The sequence below is a fragment of the Musa acuminata genome, chromosome BXJ2-2 (assembly GCF_036884655.1).
Source record: "Musa acuminata AAA Group cultivar baxijiao chromosome BXJ2-2, Cavendish_Baxijiao_AAA, whole genome shotgun sequence".
Lineage (NCBI taxonomy): Eukaryota > Viridiplantae > Streptophyta > Magnoliopsida > Zingiberales > Musaceae > Musa > Musa acuminata.
In genome coordinates, this window is record NC_088339.1 from 17,551,026 (window position 1) to 17,568,117 (window position 17,092).

The 17,092-nt window shown below is 37.7% G+C and overlaps 2 protein-coding genes across 5 annotated transcripts; both read right to left on the bottom strand.

Annotated features, from left to right (window-relative positions):
• Window positions 1–1,778: 1,778 nt before the first annotated feature.
• On the bottom strand, window positions 1,779–9,792 carry LOC135605174 (gamma carbonic anhydrase 1, mitochondrial-like). Its single transcript, XM_065094952.1, has 5 exons — window positions 9,586–9,792; window positions 9,203–9,346; window positions 3,274–3,399; window positions 2,796–2,947; window positions 1,779–2,220 (listed from the first exon to the last, which is right to left on the bottom strand). Exons 1-5 carry the CDS (start codon window positions 9,698–9,700, stop codon window positions 1,939–1,941), a joined length of 819 nt encoding a protein of 272 aa, XP_064951024.1. The 5' UTR covers window positions 9,701–9,792; the 3' UTR covers window positions 1,779–1,938.
• Window positions 9,793–10,992: 1,200 nt separating this feature from the next.
• LOC135605175 (cysteine proteinase inhibitor 6-like) lies at window positions 10,993–14,354 on the bottom strand. Of its 4 annotated transcripts, none has more exons than XR_010484384.1 (3): window positions 14,153–14,354; window positions 13,563–13,807; window positions 10,993–11,191 (listed from the first exon to the last, which is right to left on the bottom strand). XR_010484384.1 is itself a non-coding variant. In XM_065094953.1 (3 exons), exons 1-2 carry the CDS (start codon window positions 14,252–14,254, stop codon window positions 13,619–13,621), a joined length of 291 nt encoding a protein of 96 aa, XP_064951025.1. In that variant the 5' UTR covers window positions 14,255–14,354; the 3' UTR covers window positions 10,993–11,191; window positions 13,599–13,618. The 4 variants fall into 4 exon arrangements, 2 of the variants coding, with proteins under 2 accessions (XP_064951025.1, XP_064951026.1); XR_010484385.1 differs by having other exon boundaries at window positions 13,539–13,807; XM_065094953.1 differs by having other exon boundaries at window positions 13,599–13,807.
• Window positions 14,355–17,092: the final 2,738 nt, after the last annotated feature.

A 17,092-nucleotide genomic window follows, 5' to 3' on the forward strand; every position in this document is an offset into this window, starting at 1 on the left:
AATATAAAAATAAATAAATTATAATATTTTTACTTCTGATGAAAAATAATATAACTCTATTTTATAAGTATTATAATTGATTCGATGAACTAAAATACTATATTCGATCTAATTTTATTTGGTTGACTAGGTATTGATGAAAAATATAATTATTTTTAAAATTTAAATATTTTTTAAAATATTATATAAAAAATTTAAAAATATAAGGCAGCATCAAGAAAAATTGAGCTACTTACATGTTGGTCTTACACTTGGACCGTTTAGTATCGTAATTCTTATACTTTAAAAAATTATAATGAGATTCTCATAATTAGAAAATTATTATGTTTAACTTTATTTTTAATATCATCGTCTATTTATTTAATGGAATTCACTATACCTGAATTCCATCACGTATCGAATTAACACTAAACTAAAGAGTAAAATGATTATTTCATGATGCTACCCCTACATGACACCCCATGTCGTGCTAGCTTCGTCTACCCACCCTTCCTCCGTGCCTTGGCCTTCCTCCCTATCACCCCTCCCAACCCCTCCTCCACACCTACCACTCTCACAATGGAGAGGATGTCCTATCTTCATTCCACTTCGTCTTCCACTCTATTATAGGCTTTCGCCTTCGTAATCAAGGGATTTGATCACGAACCGATGAAAAAATTTGATATATTTTACATTTGATTTTGAGAATTTTCGAGGGTTTTGGGTTGGGTGTCAGATTTGAATCGTTTGATTCATTTGAAAGATTTTTTTTTCGAGGTCTTTGCTTCAAATTTCTTTTTATTTACAGAGAGAAAGGTAATGCTTTTGTGAGTGTTCATGTTCGGTTTCTTCAATGCCTTCTTACATGGTGACGATATCATCATAATAGTGCTATTGATGTTCCTCCGACCGAGTGTGGCCTTAAGATGTCATTGTTTATCCCAATTACGACGATAGCCTTTTTAATGAGATCATCAGTCCTCCTTTCCATCTACATTCAACCATTGAGCCCTATCGTCGTCGTCAGGTGCCCTCCACCAACGCTCACGCGCTCTGATAGCGATTGGTCCACCATGACCACTTACACTTGTCGATCATCGGAACTCGAGTTTCATCATAATCATCGATCCCTCTACGGTGAACCAATGTTTTAATGTATGAAATAATTATTTTATCATTTGGTTTGGTGTCTTGATGATGATGTGACGAGCAACGGATTCTGTTTGAAAACCTCAATATAACGTTTAAAAGTATATGACTACGTTGTTAAAAGAAGAAAAAATCGTTCACGATGTGACATGAGCCAAAGTGCCTTTGATGCCATCAATGACACGTGCCTCTCTTTGATCCGATAAACTTGGAAAGCACACGTAGCTGCTACACTGATAAATATTAAAGTGCTGTTGACTGCAAAGCTGACAAATCACTTTCCAAAAGCTCCATGCGAGCGTCCCCTCTCCAAAAGCGTTTCCCATCTCCCACCTTTGGAGGCTGATAGGATTGACCAAAATATGTCACCCTAATCGCCATAAACACGTTTTCGATCTCCTATGAGCCCAAAACACACATTACTTTGAGGTAGTTGGAAGAAAAATCTCTGCAGAATCTTCGGATAACAATACACCATCTACATGACCCCTCCCTCTTAACAAATAAATCCATAGACATCAACATTTACCTTTCACTGGTTTCTATAACATAGATTGACTAATGGTGACCAGCATTTCACTTTAATCTCTTTATTGAGTTGAACATTCTGTTATAGAATCAGCAAAAGCATGTTTCTCATTCACATCCTCTGGAAGCAATTTAGGATTATAATTAAAAAAGGGACAAAAGATGAACAGAGTACCGAGAGTGCGGTGGTCGACCCTACAGAAGACCCCAACCTGAAATTATTGGATGGCATAAGAAAACATAAACCACCAAACTTGACTGTCTCAGCCTAATAATCCTATCCTAGTGTGAAGGCTTGGGAGATTTGTCTGGCAAGACGTTGTCAGGAAGAATCAGCTCAGGAGGAACTTCGCGGACCACTCCAAGCATCGAATCATACTCCTCATCCCTGCGAGCAAACTTCTTGCGCAGTACTTTCTCGAACTCGATCTCATCGAAAGACTTGGCATTCTCCACAGCGTGCACCTGAGCCAAGTTGGTATAGTTGGTAGCAGACTGAGAAATAAAAGCCACCTCTTCTTCAGTTAGTTTCCTCAGGAACTTTGCAGGATTTCCTCCCCATACCTGTCACAAAACAGAAGTTTAAAAATGAGGTGCAATCAACTAATAAGTAAATAATCACTCATCTTTGCTTCATCATGGCCCAACCAAGGGCTGTAAATTCATATGTTCCATATCCAGTTGGGAATCAGAAGTGATCAAGTCTGCAATTAGATGACCCCACAGATATTAATGGCCCAATCTGATTCCTCGCTGGAATGGAAATGGATCTGGGACAATCTAATCCAACAATGACCTGATTCTCAACTCATATATTGTATGATGAAATATTATATGAGCTTCTACCACCACGATCATCCTCCGAAAGTGGAGCGCAATGCTCTCCATCCACTGCAGCCCCAAGTTCAGAAATGGCTGATATTAACTAAAGTAACCATAATGCTCTCCTTTTCTTGTCAGTCTCTCTCCCAGTCTCCTTGTTCGCTAGATTGTCTGGTTGACATTGGTGAGACCATACCGAATTAAAAGAGCTAGTGGCATGGTAATGATTTCAGGTTACTACTATGAGCTTAACTTATTTGAAGTAAGAAAGAAAGAAAAGAAAATAACTAAATAGATAAATAGTCGATTTCGATAACCTCTCCACAAGGGATCCTTGTATTCTGCCTTACAAGTGCTCCAGCAGCAACCATTCCATGCTTTTCCACGACAACTCCATCAAGCAGGACAGCACCCATTCCAACAAATGCTTCATCCTCAACAGTGCATCCATGCAAGACAACACTATGACCTGTAAAGTTCAAACTTTAATGCAATGATGACATTTATAAGAAAATCATATCAAGTATCTTGCAGCTTGAATAAAAAAACTTAACCCAGCAGCAATGTAACAAGTAAAGAATTAAAAAACAATACTTATATCGGAACCAGAACATGCAGGATTCTAGGTGTCTAGATTTTATGGAAAGGATGCAAGGTACTCACATAACATAGCAATTAGTACATGATAAACCAAGAATGAAGTACCTTGACAACAGCCTAATTTTCAGATATATTGTGGAATTCATGCTTAGAAATTAATGTAAAACTGTCAACAACCATGATTACATCACTTGCCTATTGTGACGTTATCTCCAATTATAGTTGGTAGGACCTTCCCACTTAGATTAGATTTTGCCACATGCACCAGGGAATTATCTTGTATGTTTGTGCTAGATCCGACATGGATGCTGTTAACATCACCTGGAAAAATATTAGGGAAAAATGTTAATAACTACAAACACTGTCAGTCAAATAATGTATATACCAGAACCAATGCCCTTTATTACTGTCTTAATGGACCGATATCTGGAGAGCAAATAATCAATGAAAGAAGAGTGATAAATGTCTTCCTAACTGCTATTCAGCAGTAACATAACAACAATAACCAATATAAAATCAATGAATGTAAGTGTCAATCTAAGACCTGAATGACTTTCCACATAACAAGAAGAAAGGAAAATTTTTGTTGGGTTATAAAGAGAGAAGTACACCATAAATTCTCATTTGGAAATTTTGCTACAGTTGCCAAAATATAATCAAGGGGAAATAGAACATTACACACAAAAGGTAGGGATAAAAATGATGGTCTCAACGAAGAACATATCAGTGTACAACATTGAGTTTGTCATGATCTTGATACATCATTAGCAAATTGAACTAAAAGGAAAATCTCATGCATCACAACTAGAATTACAGATCAATATATAACAAGCCCAGGATTCAATGCATATTATACAGAAACTTATTCACAATTTAGCAGATACCTAAAGAGAATTACGGCAAGCATTGACCTCCATAAGTGTCCAGAAGATAATGCAAGGATAGGGAAAATTGCAAGATCAGTTTTACCTTCTAATCTCAACCAAAGATCGATCCTACTGGATTATCATAGGCTCAGAACAATATTCCATTGAACACACGGAGTCGATGAGAGAAAGGAACAATTTCTCCATATAACGGCATGAAAGTATAAGTAGGTGAATTAAACTAAAAAATATCATAAAGAAGAGCAATTATGTGCGAGATAACAGACACTATAGCTGATGCTACCAAACAAATGGAATCAAATCTATACGTATAATGAGACAATTTTCAAAATTAGCTGATCCTTCATTATTTAAATATATACAGTTGAAGTCTCATATTATTGCATGAATCGTAAATTGATTTTGGAGGTGTCCATATTAGATAGGATTTGAATGATAGAATTCAAGTTACGTGAGATGATTTTGTTTGGACTTATGGCTTTAAATTTGTTTAGACTCAATATAGTTGGTGGGAGTTCTACTCGAGTTAACAGGAATTGTTAATAGATTAACCTTAAGAAGATAAAATTATTAATTTAATTAAGGAACACTTATGAAAAAATTCCCATTCTATTTCCACTCTTTAATATCTTTTACTTGCAATCATTTCCTACATGAATTCGTTTTTCGCTTTCTCAATATACTGCCCACTGTGTGGCATAGATTGCTGCATGTATATAAAGAAGGTTCATTTAAGTGCTGGTGAATGTCTGTCAAGGCATGGCCTGCGTGACCCATTTAGACTTATCTACATGGAGTATAAATGTTTCAGGATTTTCAGTGATTCAAGAACATCTTAAGTACTGTCTAAATTCAAAATAATTGTTTAAAATGGGTTAGTATCTAATAACATTTAACAAAAATATACTAGTTAAGAACCTCTGCAGCTTCTAGTATCAAGAGTTTCTGTCTCTCATCTTTAAGAACCTCAATCACATTCTAAAGAATATGATTTTGAATCCAATTCGTGATTAGGTATGTTAAATTTATGATGTATAATTCCTTTGCCTTTTTCCTACAAGGATCGCGTATCTTGATGGGCATGAAAATAAAAAGTTAAGCACTTGGACTAATCTTTGCTTCTATAGAGATGGATTTACACTGACACTATGAGAAATTACATAGAAATGATGTTGTATAACCAATGATGGATACCTAGAGGTGGATAATGCCAAAATGCTAAACTAAAATGATCTGAGTAAAGATGATTTTACACCAAACCAGCAAGACAGGTGGCATATACCCAAGTCCCTATCCCTTAGGTCGAGGGTTTGAACCCTTGCTAGGCACCTTATGCACTCCTATTCTTTGGGATTTTTGGGATTTCAATGTCATTTTAGGTATGGATTGGCTTTTGACATACCAAACCAGCATCGACAGCTTCCGAAAAATTGCAACATTTTCTCCTCCCTATCAATCATCCTTTCAGCTCATTGGAACTAAAGAATTATTCCCTCCTATCATTTTGGCACTATAATGCTAGGAAGCTATTCCTTCAGGGATGTTAGGGATCTTTGGAATTTGTTCCGAGAGAATATTCTAATTGGTGAATGATTTAAGGACATACACATTATTAAGGATTTCCTTGATGTATTTCCTGATGAATTGACAGGGTTGCCGCATGATCAAATCAAATTCACTGTCAAACTTCTCCCTGACACAACACCAATTTCGAACCTCCTTATAGACTGGCACCAATTGAGCCGAAGGAACTAAAGAAGCAATTGCAAGAGTTGTTGAACAAGGGATTCATTCGATCCATCATATCCCCATGGGGTACACATGCTCTCTTTGTGAAGACGAATGATAGGTCAATGTGAATATAAATTGACTATAGGCATCTTTATCAAGTAACAGTATAGGACAAATACACTCTTCTCCACATAAACGATTTATTTGTTCAATTACAAGGCACACGGATTTACTCCAAAACAGATCTCACATCCAGCTATCATCAACTAAAACTCAGAGAAGAGGACACGCAGAAAACTGCCTTTGGAACAAGATATGGCCTAAGAATTTCTCTAATAGAACTCTATCATAAGTTCTACAGTTCCTACCTTTGGAACAATTCACCAAACTTTCTCGAAGTGCTCGGCACGCCTAAATATACCAAGCGGTACACCTGGGTGTACCGCTCGGTATACCGTACCGTACCAGAACCGAGCCCAGGTCGAAACTCTGGTACGGTACGGTATTGCGGACCTTGCTCACAACTATTTTATTTTTCCTTTTTCTTCTTCTGTCTTTCTCTCAGTGTCTCGTTGGCCTCCTCTTCTTCCTCCATGTCCTCTTCTTCCTCGTCCATCCTCCTCCTTGGGCTCCACCACCCTTCTCTTTCTCACTTTCTCTCTGATGTGGGTGGTACCAAATGGTACCAAGTATACCACGTGTTGGTACATCGTCACGTAGCACTCTTGTATTATTACCAGTGGTCCGAATGCTGATTGGTATTTGTATCAAACCGAGTTTTAAAATTTTTTTATCTCAAACAATGTTTAAAATATTGATCCAATGCCAATACCGATCAACGATCAGATGTGAAAGGCTTCAATGGGTGTCAATGCATATTCTAGTCCATTTTCACTCTCCCAATCAACTATGTGGTGAATACCTTCAATCTTTATTGTATTAACCAACACCATAAATGTCATGTAGCTACATGGCTAATTAACCATAAATCAATGTTTTTAAAAGCGCTAGGCGCCAAAAGGTGCCAAGGTCCCAAAACCTTCGGACAGTGGCAACGGTAGTGGAGTCACCAACGATGGAAGGTGGGGAAGGAGAGAGTGCGGGTGACAAAGAAACCTTCGGACGGTGGCAACGACAGTGGAGAAAGCTGTGGACTACGACAACAGCGATGGAAAAAGCTGTGGACGATGGCAGCAACGATAGAGAAAGCTACCGACGATGACATCAAGGGTGGAGGAAGCTTCAGATGTGTCCATCGGTGGTGAAGGAAGCTGTGGACCTGTCCCTCGGTAGCGGAGTGAACTACACACGAAAGCAGTAGCGGCGAAGGGAACTATGCACGAGAGCTACAACGACAGGATCTTCGGACCTGTCTGCCAATGATAGAGGAAGCATTAGACTTGTCCGTCGGCGGTGAAGAGAGCTACACACGGAGGCAGCAACGACAAAGCAGAGGTGCATCGAGGGCAAACTGTGGCGTGGGTTTTACTATGCATGCGTGGGTCATGCAAGGACGGGGGGTTTGTTTATTGTGCTTAGTTGGTTCAATTGAACCAACTAATGCCTAGTTTAATTGAACTAGTTGACAATTTGGTCAAAATTCAACTGGGCGCTCACCCGAGGTGCTCGACGCCTGGGCTAAGGCGAGTGCCCAGTTGGCGCTTCACTGAAGCGTGTCTCTCAACCATTGTGTGAGGCACTCGGGCCTCACCACACCTCGCCCGAGTGCCTAGGCAAGCACTCAAGCGCCTTTTAATAACACTACCATAAATTAACTTCCTCCAATCTTTCAAAGGAATTTCATTCCTTCAATTCTTCAAATCTTTCAAGGGAATATCATGAACTAAAAATTATTTTTAAGTTAGGTGATTCACAATAAATAACAAACATAATTTTGTATTTGTATGAGTAGTTTCCCAGTAGGAACTTAAGATCAATCTAATGGAGTGGATAAAGTTTTGTTAATTGCAATTATGAAAGGATACCTCTCATAAAACCCAAAGCATGCTTTTATAGTTCTACCTGAATATGTTTTCCTAAGTATGGATTAAGCAATTGTGTAAATCATCTAGATATTACATGATGAATAATTTCTTTAAGAAACTGTGAATGAGATCAGAATCAAGCATATTGAGCAATCTAGATCAAAATAACATGGCTTCAAAGAAAAGCATAAACTAAAAAATTATAAAATTCAAGAAAAAACAAAAAGTCAATATATACTAAAGATAAATAATATAAACATTAAAAAATACTAAAAATAACTTAGGCTTAGAAGAAATATGAAGATGACAAAACATGTTAGGAATAGAAGAATACAACAAAGAAAAAACTACATGTCAAGTTAGGAGCCAGATATGAAAAAGAGAACAACAAATAAAAGTACAAAAGTATATATATTTCAACATAAAAATACAATAAATTAAAAAATTAAATAAGAAACTTTTTGAAATATCATAATGGAACCACTTACATTTGTAACTAAACCAAAGTAATTTTTGCTTCTTACATAGACAATTTAACCGAAAACAACACATTTTAATTTATATTCAGCTTCTTATTGTATCAGTAGCCATTTTATTTCCTTGAACCCTTCAAAACCTATTCTTCTCCTTTTATTTCTCTTGGGACTTCCAATCACAGATTAATGGAACAGTAAATACCAATTTCATCACTAGAGTAGCTGCCAATCTATAAGCTAGATTTGCCACATTGCGATATTATTTCTGCTTCTCATCCCCACTGGTGCCCAACCTCAAGTCTGAATCGATCAAGATTAATCAGGTTCAAGCGATACAAGTTAATCACTAATTTTGTACAGAATTGATCATGTCCAATTGTTTACAGCCTGTCCTAGGAAATTGAAACAGCCAAATCCTATTTCTTGAGGATTTCAAATCAACAGTCTAAATCAGTATCTGCAAATCTTTTAAACGATGCCTTGGTCTCCAGCTACACAATAACCACTGAATTAAAGTTCTCCATTTTCCAATTTTATATCCAACCTGCTTAAAGGAATCAAACAGCATCTTTGCCGACAAACGGCTCCTCACTTTTTATCAAACCATCACAAGTTAAATGTTGACATATACTGCCACGATATCCATTCTAGGCAGTTCTAGAAAAATCAGAAACAGGAAGGCACAAATATTAATATCATGTGAAAGTAGTAATAGAGTGCTTTACACTAAAGTAAAACTCAAAAGAAAAATATATCATCTAAATTCTTTACAGACATGTACATCACAAGGACAACTAATGCGAAGTACCTCAATGCATCACATTACCTGGCGATGTAAATTACCTACTTGATGCATCAAGCACTAAAACAAGATATGAGTGATACTTTCTACCATATGCCAATATTGATACATCATTCTCAGTTGAATACCAGCATATCAAGAATGTCAAATTTGTGAAGAAAAAAATAAAGAAGGGCTTTCGGATAATCATGCTCTGCTAGATGCGCACACGATACCTCACCAATTTGTTTAACATAAACATACCTCGGAGAACACATCCATACCAAATTGATGATCCTTGGCCTACTTGGACATCACCAATAACAGATGCGCCTGGAGCCACAAAGGCATCTTTATGTACATTCGGTACTTTGTCAAATATGTTCATGAGTGTGCGATGCCTCGACACTGAAAAATGGTATGAAGAAAGCAGAAATCACAGGTTAAAAAGCCAAAAAACTAACCGAATTGCTTTCTCACACCGATTTGCCTTCAAATTCTGAAAGTTAGTGATGTATGCCGCATCAGTACTCAAGATTCTAGAGAGAGAGGGAGCGCATGGAAACCCAAATAATCTATTTCGGAACTAAGGGCACGTTCAGCAGCTCGAATCATCAGATCAAAAGAAGGGGACGGAGGGATCTTACACTGCTCCTGAAAGAGGTAGTTGCCCTGGAGGCGGCAGCCGAGGCGGTCGATGGCCTGGCCGGTCTCCCGGATCCAGAATCCGACGGTGTAGATCGCCCTCCCCAGCGTCCCCATCGATCACACGCCGCGAAGAAGAAAGGCTGGCGAGAGAGCGGAGGAGAGCAGCAACAGCAGCAGTGAGAGGAAAAGAGGGAAACGGAGATAGCGGAGAACGGCTCGTGTATACAGCGGAGTGGACGTTGGGGTTTCCGTGGATGACGAAATTACTAAATTGCCCCGGATCACGTAAGCCGGTTCGCTAATTACGGATCAGAGTGGACCCGAACCGGCTTATTTAAAATGCTCCAAAAAATCTATATTAATCTACAATATGTGTATATAAATAGTTATTAATTTAAATATATCTTCCTAAAATATTGTTTAATACGATCAAAGAATTTGTCGTGTGCATAACCTTTTGAAACATTTAGAAATATAACATATTCGATGCCACATTGAATCGGTTGGATTTTGATGAGAATTTAAAATTTTAAGAAATTGTCAATGAGGAAAATTTTGCTCTCATAGAAAGTTGAGATTCTCTTATTGTTTGATGTGGAACAATAATTACGGTGGATTTAATTGATATTTAATATTTATTGGTTTACTTAATAATTTTATCATTTTTATATAAAATACAAAAATAATAGTATTATTATAGTAACCCTAAATATTTATACTTTTAAAATTTTAGACTATATAGTTATCACTATGATTAATTTAAATGTATTTAAACATATTTTAAATTTTATTAACTAATAGGAAAAAAAATATATTATCTGAACCAAGCTAAATGAAAGGGTTGATGGATTAAAAAAAAACGAGGGAAAAGGAGGAAAAAGTGTTCGATGGTGCTTTTATCATACTGCAAAAAGAACATTATAAAACAGAAATGGGGAATATTTTATGGGAAAAAGCTAAAATGTGGAGTTATTCTAACAAATTTGCAATATTTATAATGTTATAATCATGTAAACTAGAATTTAAATATTGATTGATTAATGTTTAGTTTACTAGCAAAGAACATTAGATCATATATAATGCTGAAAAACCAGTATTATACCAGCCTGATATGTTACAAAATCTATATCAGAGTGGTGTTTATAATATTTTGCAATAACCAACATAAAAAAAAAACCCATTATTGCTCACTATGAGGAAAGAACAATGAAAAGACAATCCATTTGATGGTGATTGGCATCATACCTTTGGTAATCACCAATATGAACTGATTTATAGATTCTTATGGCTCATGATTAACACATAAATCTTGCAGAAAGCTCCAATGCGCCAAATTGATGCTACTTCAAAAGATGGGGCATTCTTTGTTGGACATCCACTTTTAACACATGGAACAAGGATCAAGATTATTTAAGCACCAAATTTGATATAAATATATATCAAACATACATGAGTTCCAAGAAGGAATTATATAGGTGTATCACAACACCTTAATAAAGCCATTAATCAGGAGTTCCTGTAGTAAAGCTAAAGCTACTATAGTTACTCCTGAAATTATTGATACACAGGATCTTCAATTCAAACTTGGCAAAAGTCTTCAATCACCTGAAAATAGGAAAAATTATTGTATGCTCAAAAGAGATTTTAACACCATAAAAAGAACCTATTTAAAGCAATAATTATGCAGTTACTGTGAAGTAAAAGAAGTGCAAAGGCCAAAAAGTCAAGATGCAAATCTTCCTTCTTTGCAAACAGAATTTCAACTGGGAGGGCTGAGGATCTATGAGCTGGTGCTCACTGCATGGTTTGCTGCACTTTTAACCAAAGGATCATGAGTTGGCACTGAAGCCATACAGGTTTATGTCAATGAAGCACATAATGAGGCTTGCCGTGACAACATAGACCATTCTACAAGGTATGGCAGAGAAGCAATAAGGCTGGACATGTAACGATTGTATACTTGACTCCATGTGCACATGGGCATTGGTCCAAGCTTCAAATTTACTCTATTGTTACCAACCAGTTGTTCCATGGGTGCAATACACACAGCATGTAACATATCCATTTTTCTTCGAAGAGGTCATCTGATGTTGGAGATGTAATAATACTACAATCTCGCAAATAAGCTACTAGTAACAGGTACAAATGCTCCTATGACATCACATCAAAACATGTGAAGAAAAAGCTATAACATGAAACAACGACGACGATAAAGCCATGAGTTCCAACAATTTGGGGTCAGCTAAATGGATCTTTTGCTGCCTCTGAGATTTATAAAAAGTCATGTCTAATTAAGTTTAGAGTATTTAAATTTTATTTATAGTTTCTATTAAAGATTTTTTAGATGTTCCTTTACCTCGCCTCGTACAAATATTAATCAAGTCACTTCTTCTGAATACCGCATTCGGAGGTCTCCTAAGTACATGTACATACTATCTAAAATGATTTTCTCTTACTTTATCCTCTATCAAAACAATACCTAGTTGCTCACGAATAAAAATATTTTATTTTTCATTTTTCTTAGGAACATTAACATCCATCTCAATATTCTCATCTCGATAATATAATTTTTTTGTATATCTGATTTCTTAACTGCCCAACACTCAGATCCATAAAATAATATTAATCTCACAATTGTCTTACAAAAATATTTTTTTAATCTCAAAAATATCTGATGATCATATAAGAACAATTTTATAAGACAATTGTAAGACCAACATTATTTTATAGATCTGAGTATTGTACAGTTAAGAAATAAAATATACAAAAAAATTATGTTCTCCTAGCGCCCCTCTCTATTTAACCATCCTATTTTTACTCTATGAATAATATCTTTATCGATCTCTTCATCTTGCAACTGTAACATGCAAGAACTATTTAAAAAAAAAAAGAGATTGACAACTACTACTATTTTTTTCATACAGCAATTGCAACAGGTAAGGAAACTAGAAAGCTCAATGGGCTTCAATGAAAGATTGTAACATGACATTTATGTCAAGGTAAATAGGATAGTTTAATTGGCTAACCATCAGATTCCTCACATGAATTCTTTGTTATTTTGTTCAAGCATTTAATTGGATTAAAGTTGGGCTGCACAAAGTAAACTGATCATGAAAGAGGCCCACAGTTAAATAAATGAAGATCAAATGAATATTTTCAATAATAAGTATACAATCACGTTCTGTTTGTTCTTCTCATTATAAATATCATAATTTTATTTTAAAGAACAAGAGAAAAAAATTTAACAAGTATAACTTGCAGATACAAAACTCAGTGGTACTTTACATTAAGCAGAAAATAGATGACTTTGTGTGCCTATCTGCTGATAGAGCCAGTATGGCAGTGCAATACATGGAGTGACAAGCCAATGCACCTATGTGCATTGAGAATGTAATCTATTTACCGGGAAATAAGCTTCTGTCTTTTACTTAACTTAGGAACTGATCTTGGTGTCTGTGTATTGCCAGAATAAGGCATAACATCGTCTGTGAGACTGACATGTATTTTGCATGTACAGTTAGACGAACTATGTTATCACTTCTAATCACTGAATTAACCCAAGCCGATACAATTTCTTTGTTCATGTTTTCCTTATTTGTTCTAGATCTACAATGTCATTCACATTTTCAAGAACAACAAAATCATGCTAACCAGCACTCCTAATGTCGACACAGATTTCAGTGACAAACTGTGGCTAGACAATTAAAATCCTAAATTAGGAGTACAAACTTCACATATATGCCTGTTGCAATTACTCGGTGGTCTCGCAACATAGTATTGTCTTCTCTACTAATAAATGCCTACTTGCAAAACACACTGTGGTCTCACAACATCAAAGAACCTAATTCACAGAATAAATGTCTTATTGCAAACAACCAGTGGTGTTGCAACAACAAAAATTATCTCCTAGACATAAAAATGCCTGCTTGTGGTCTTGCAAACATCATAATACCTCCTAGACATGATAAATACCAACTTGTAAGCAACATGCGGTCTCACAGCATCGTATTACCACGCCCAAGACCATGATCCTTAGGCCGAGTCCGCAGCGTGCCTGAACTCCTGCAGCTCCTTGAAGTTGAGCCATGGCTTGACCCACACTTTGGCCTCGTAGACCTTCTTCGTCCCTGCATCGACGGCCTCGACGGTCAAGTGGTGCAGGGTCCCTGCAACCACCTGCTCCTTCGCCTTGACCACGCGCACGAACTCCAAGAGAGCATTCTTCATCACCACACAAAGATATTTAAGAAATTTGAATCAACCAACACAATATACATCACAGGAAAACATGTACAAAGAAAGACCGATTACAAGAAACATAATATCAAATTTAGGGTTTTTCGATCACGTGAACAGATTGAAGAGGACTACGAGAATGAAAAAAAAAAGGGTCTTTTTTTCAAGAAACGCTGTCAAAAAAATCCAGAAACCGGATCACGATAGGAAAAAACACAATTTTGGGAATCATACAACACTTATAGAAAATAAAATTATGATAAAATTACTATTTTCCAGAAAAAAGTGAAACCATACCAAAAGGGAAAAGGAAAGAAATTTAAAAAATACCTCTTTCTTGTTATGTTCGTCGACGGCGAAGCGGGCGAGCTGCTCGGTCTCGGCGCTGTTAGCAATCCCTTCCACTTCCTTGATCCCTCCGACGGTCGCCATCGCGATCTGAGATGATGGAGACGCAGAAAAAGCGGCAGTGACAGAGTATGCGAACGAGGGGAGGAGTCGCCACCTTTATAAAAGCGGTCTTTATGGGATTCAGTTTTCTAAGCCTTCTTTATCGTGTCGCTTGTTGACAAGTCGGGTCATGATCCGATCACAGAAGCTTTGCGAGTCGTGAACGTCATTAGACCCGGATCCATGCCAATGATCCGATCACGGAAGCTTGGCGATTCGTGAATATTAGCTCCGGATCTGATTGATTATATAACTTGGATTGAAGTGGATGTCTAATGATCCGTTTGCAATTTCGGATCAAATTCATATTGCCACACCGTGAGTTATTGTTTATTATGAACATAATGGGTTAAAAATTTCTTTAAATTAAAAGACCATTTGATTGTTGGATTTTTCTTTAATAAATATCACCTAATATCTTAAGTAATATTTACAATGCATGTTTATCTACAAGATATACACATTTATATATATTTTTTCACAAAATGGATCATAAGTGTTCTAGAATTTTTTACAAAAATTCTAAAATACTGGGGAAAAGAATCTTCTAGAACTATATTTTTTAGATAATAATATAAATATTTTGGATCTAAGTAGAAAACTATGATCCAATTTGAACCATGCCAAAAACTATAGATACATATATTTGTTAGGAAGAGCACTAAGAGGGGGGAGGGGGGGGGGTGAATAAGTGTAGCGAAAAACTTTTCGTCGGTTAAAAGGATTTTCGTATGAAAACCGTTTCGGAAAGAACTTTAACTTGAGATCAAACAGAAGTATAGATAACGTAAAGCAACGGAGGCAGTTTGCAATTAAGATAAATAGCAGAATGTAAATGCAAACCGAGATTTAGAGTTGTTCGGTCAATCTTGACCTACATCCACTTTTGGCTTCCTCCTCCGATAAGGTCACCGATATCCACTAGAGGCCTTCCTTAAATAAGCGAAGGACAACCACCCTTTTACAACTTTTCTCCTTTTGACGGGCTTAGGAGACAACCCTTACAGATTTTCACTCCTCTCTTAAATGATCAACACCTAGAAAGAAAGAGGGAGAAGAACTTCTAGCCTTTTACAACACTTTTAAGCTCTCAAATATTCAGAATAAAAGCAAGCTTTCGGTGCCCCTTTCATGCAGAAAGGATAGGGTTTTTATAGGCCTCAATCAGTTTGAAATTGGAGCTCAAAAGTATCATCTCTTGGATTTCCAAGGTCTTGACGATATCACCACCATAACTGGGCGGTACTACAGCCTGGCATCTAACATTGGGCGGTACCACCACATGACAGAGCTCGGAGACTGAGCTCTAGCGGTACCATCGCTTGACTAGGGTAGTACCACCGCTTGGCAGAGCTCGAAGACCGAGCTCTGGCGATACTATTGCTTGACTAGGGTAGTACCACCGCTTGGAGTCCGTTACTTTGTAGTATTAATGTCTTACTTGTCATAGTACTAGGAGTCAATCGCTTGACTAGGGTAGTACCACCGCTTGGCAGAGCTCGGAGACCGAGCTCTGGCAGTACCACCACTCAGAACTCCTGGGAGACCGAGTCTCCTGGGTAGTGCCATCGTCGGGCCTGGCGGTGCCACTATTGGCTAGGAATTCTGGGTTTGAATGGGCTGATCCATTCGACCCAATTTGGGTCTGTCAAGGGCTTAGTTGGCTCTAGATTAAGATAATGGGATCACCTCCCAATCCTAACTTAATCTTCATGCTAACTACGACAAGACATTAATATTGTAAAATATGTTCTAGTGCGTCAATCGCTTCTTCCTGCGAGCTTCCGGCAAACTTCCGGCGAACCCTCGGCGATGCTCTAGCGGACTCCCGGCAAACTCCTGAACTTGCGACGATCCTCTTGGCGAGTTCCGACGAGCTTCTTTGGCAAGCTCCTGCACTTCTCGGATTTGTTCCCACAGAACCTCCGATGACTGTCCGGATTTCTGTCAAACTCTCGAACCCTCAACGTGATCATGGTCTTGACTCCGGCGCAACTCCTACGAAGATTAACTACCTTTACAACTCGATTCTCCTTTTGATAGGTTCAGGAGAGAACATTTACAACCCCCTTACTCCTCTCTTAAACAAAACAAAACAAACACTTTGAGCTTTAGAGGAGTTCTCATAATATTACAACAGCGTTTTTTTAATTTTTTGGCTCTCAATTCTTATGTATGTTAACCAGGGATCAGATGAGTATTTATGGGCCTTAAGTGGATTCAAACTTGGAGCCTAAAATATCTCATCTCGGGTCCTCCGAGTATTGGCGGTACCACCGCTTGCAGCACTAGCATTGACACTAACATTGGGCGATACCACCGCCTAACACCCTACCACTATGCGGTATCACTATCCAGTCTAGTGGTACCACCGCTTGACAGTCTCTCGGAGACTGTGTTTGGGTGGTACCACTGCCCAGATTGGTAGTACCATCTCCTAACATAGTCTCGGAAACTATGCCACGACGGTGCCACATGTTGGGTCACTGTTTGGGCCTTTCACTTGGCCTAACACAGCCCAAACTTGGGCCCAATTGACCACTAATTGAGTTGGCTTAAATACATTCTAAACTGACTCAATTAGACTCTAAACTAACTCGATCTAGATATAATCGATTATAAGCGAATCCTTGTTGTCCAGCATGTCATTGGTTCATCCGGTTCTTCATTCAATCCTTCGGCACATCGTCCTCTTTTGTGGCCTTTTGCCTAATCGGCATGTTGACTCCATAACTCCGATCTCCTTAGTGCAATGTCCACTCTTCTAGGCCCGATGCTCGAATTCTCGGCCCGAAGCCTTCTGCCGACACATCGACCGAT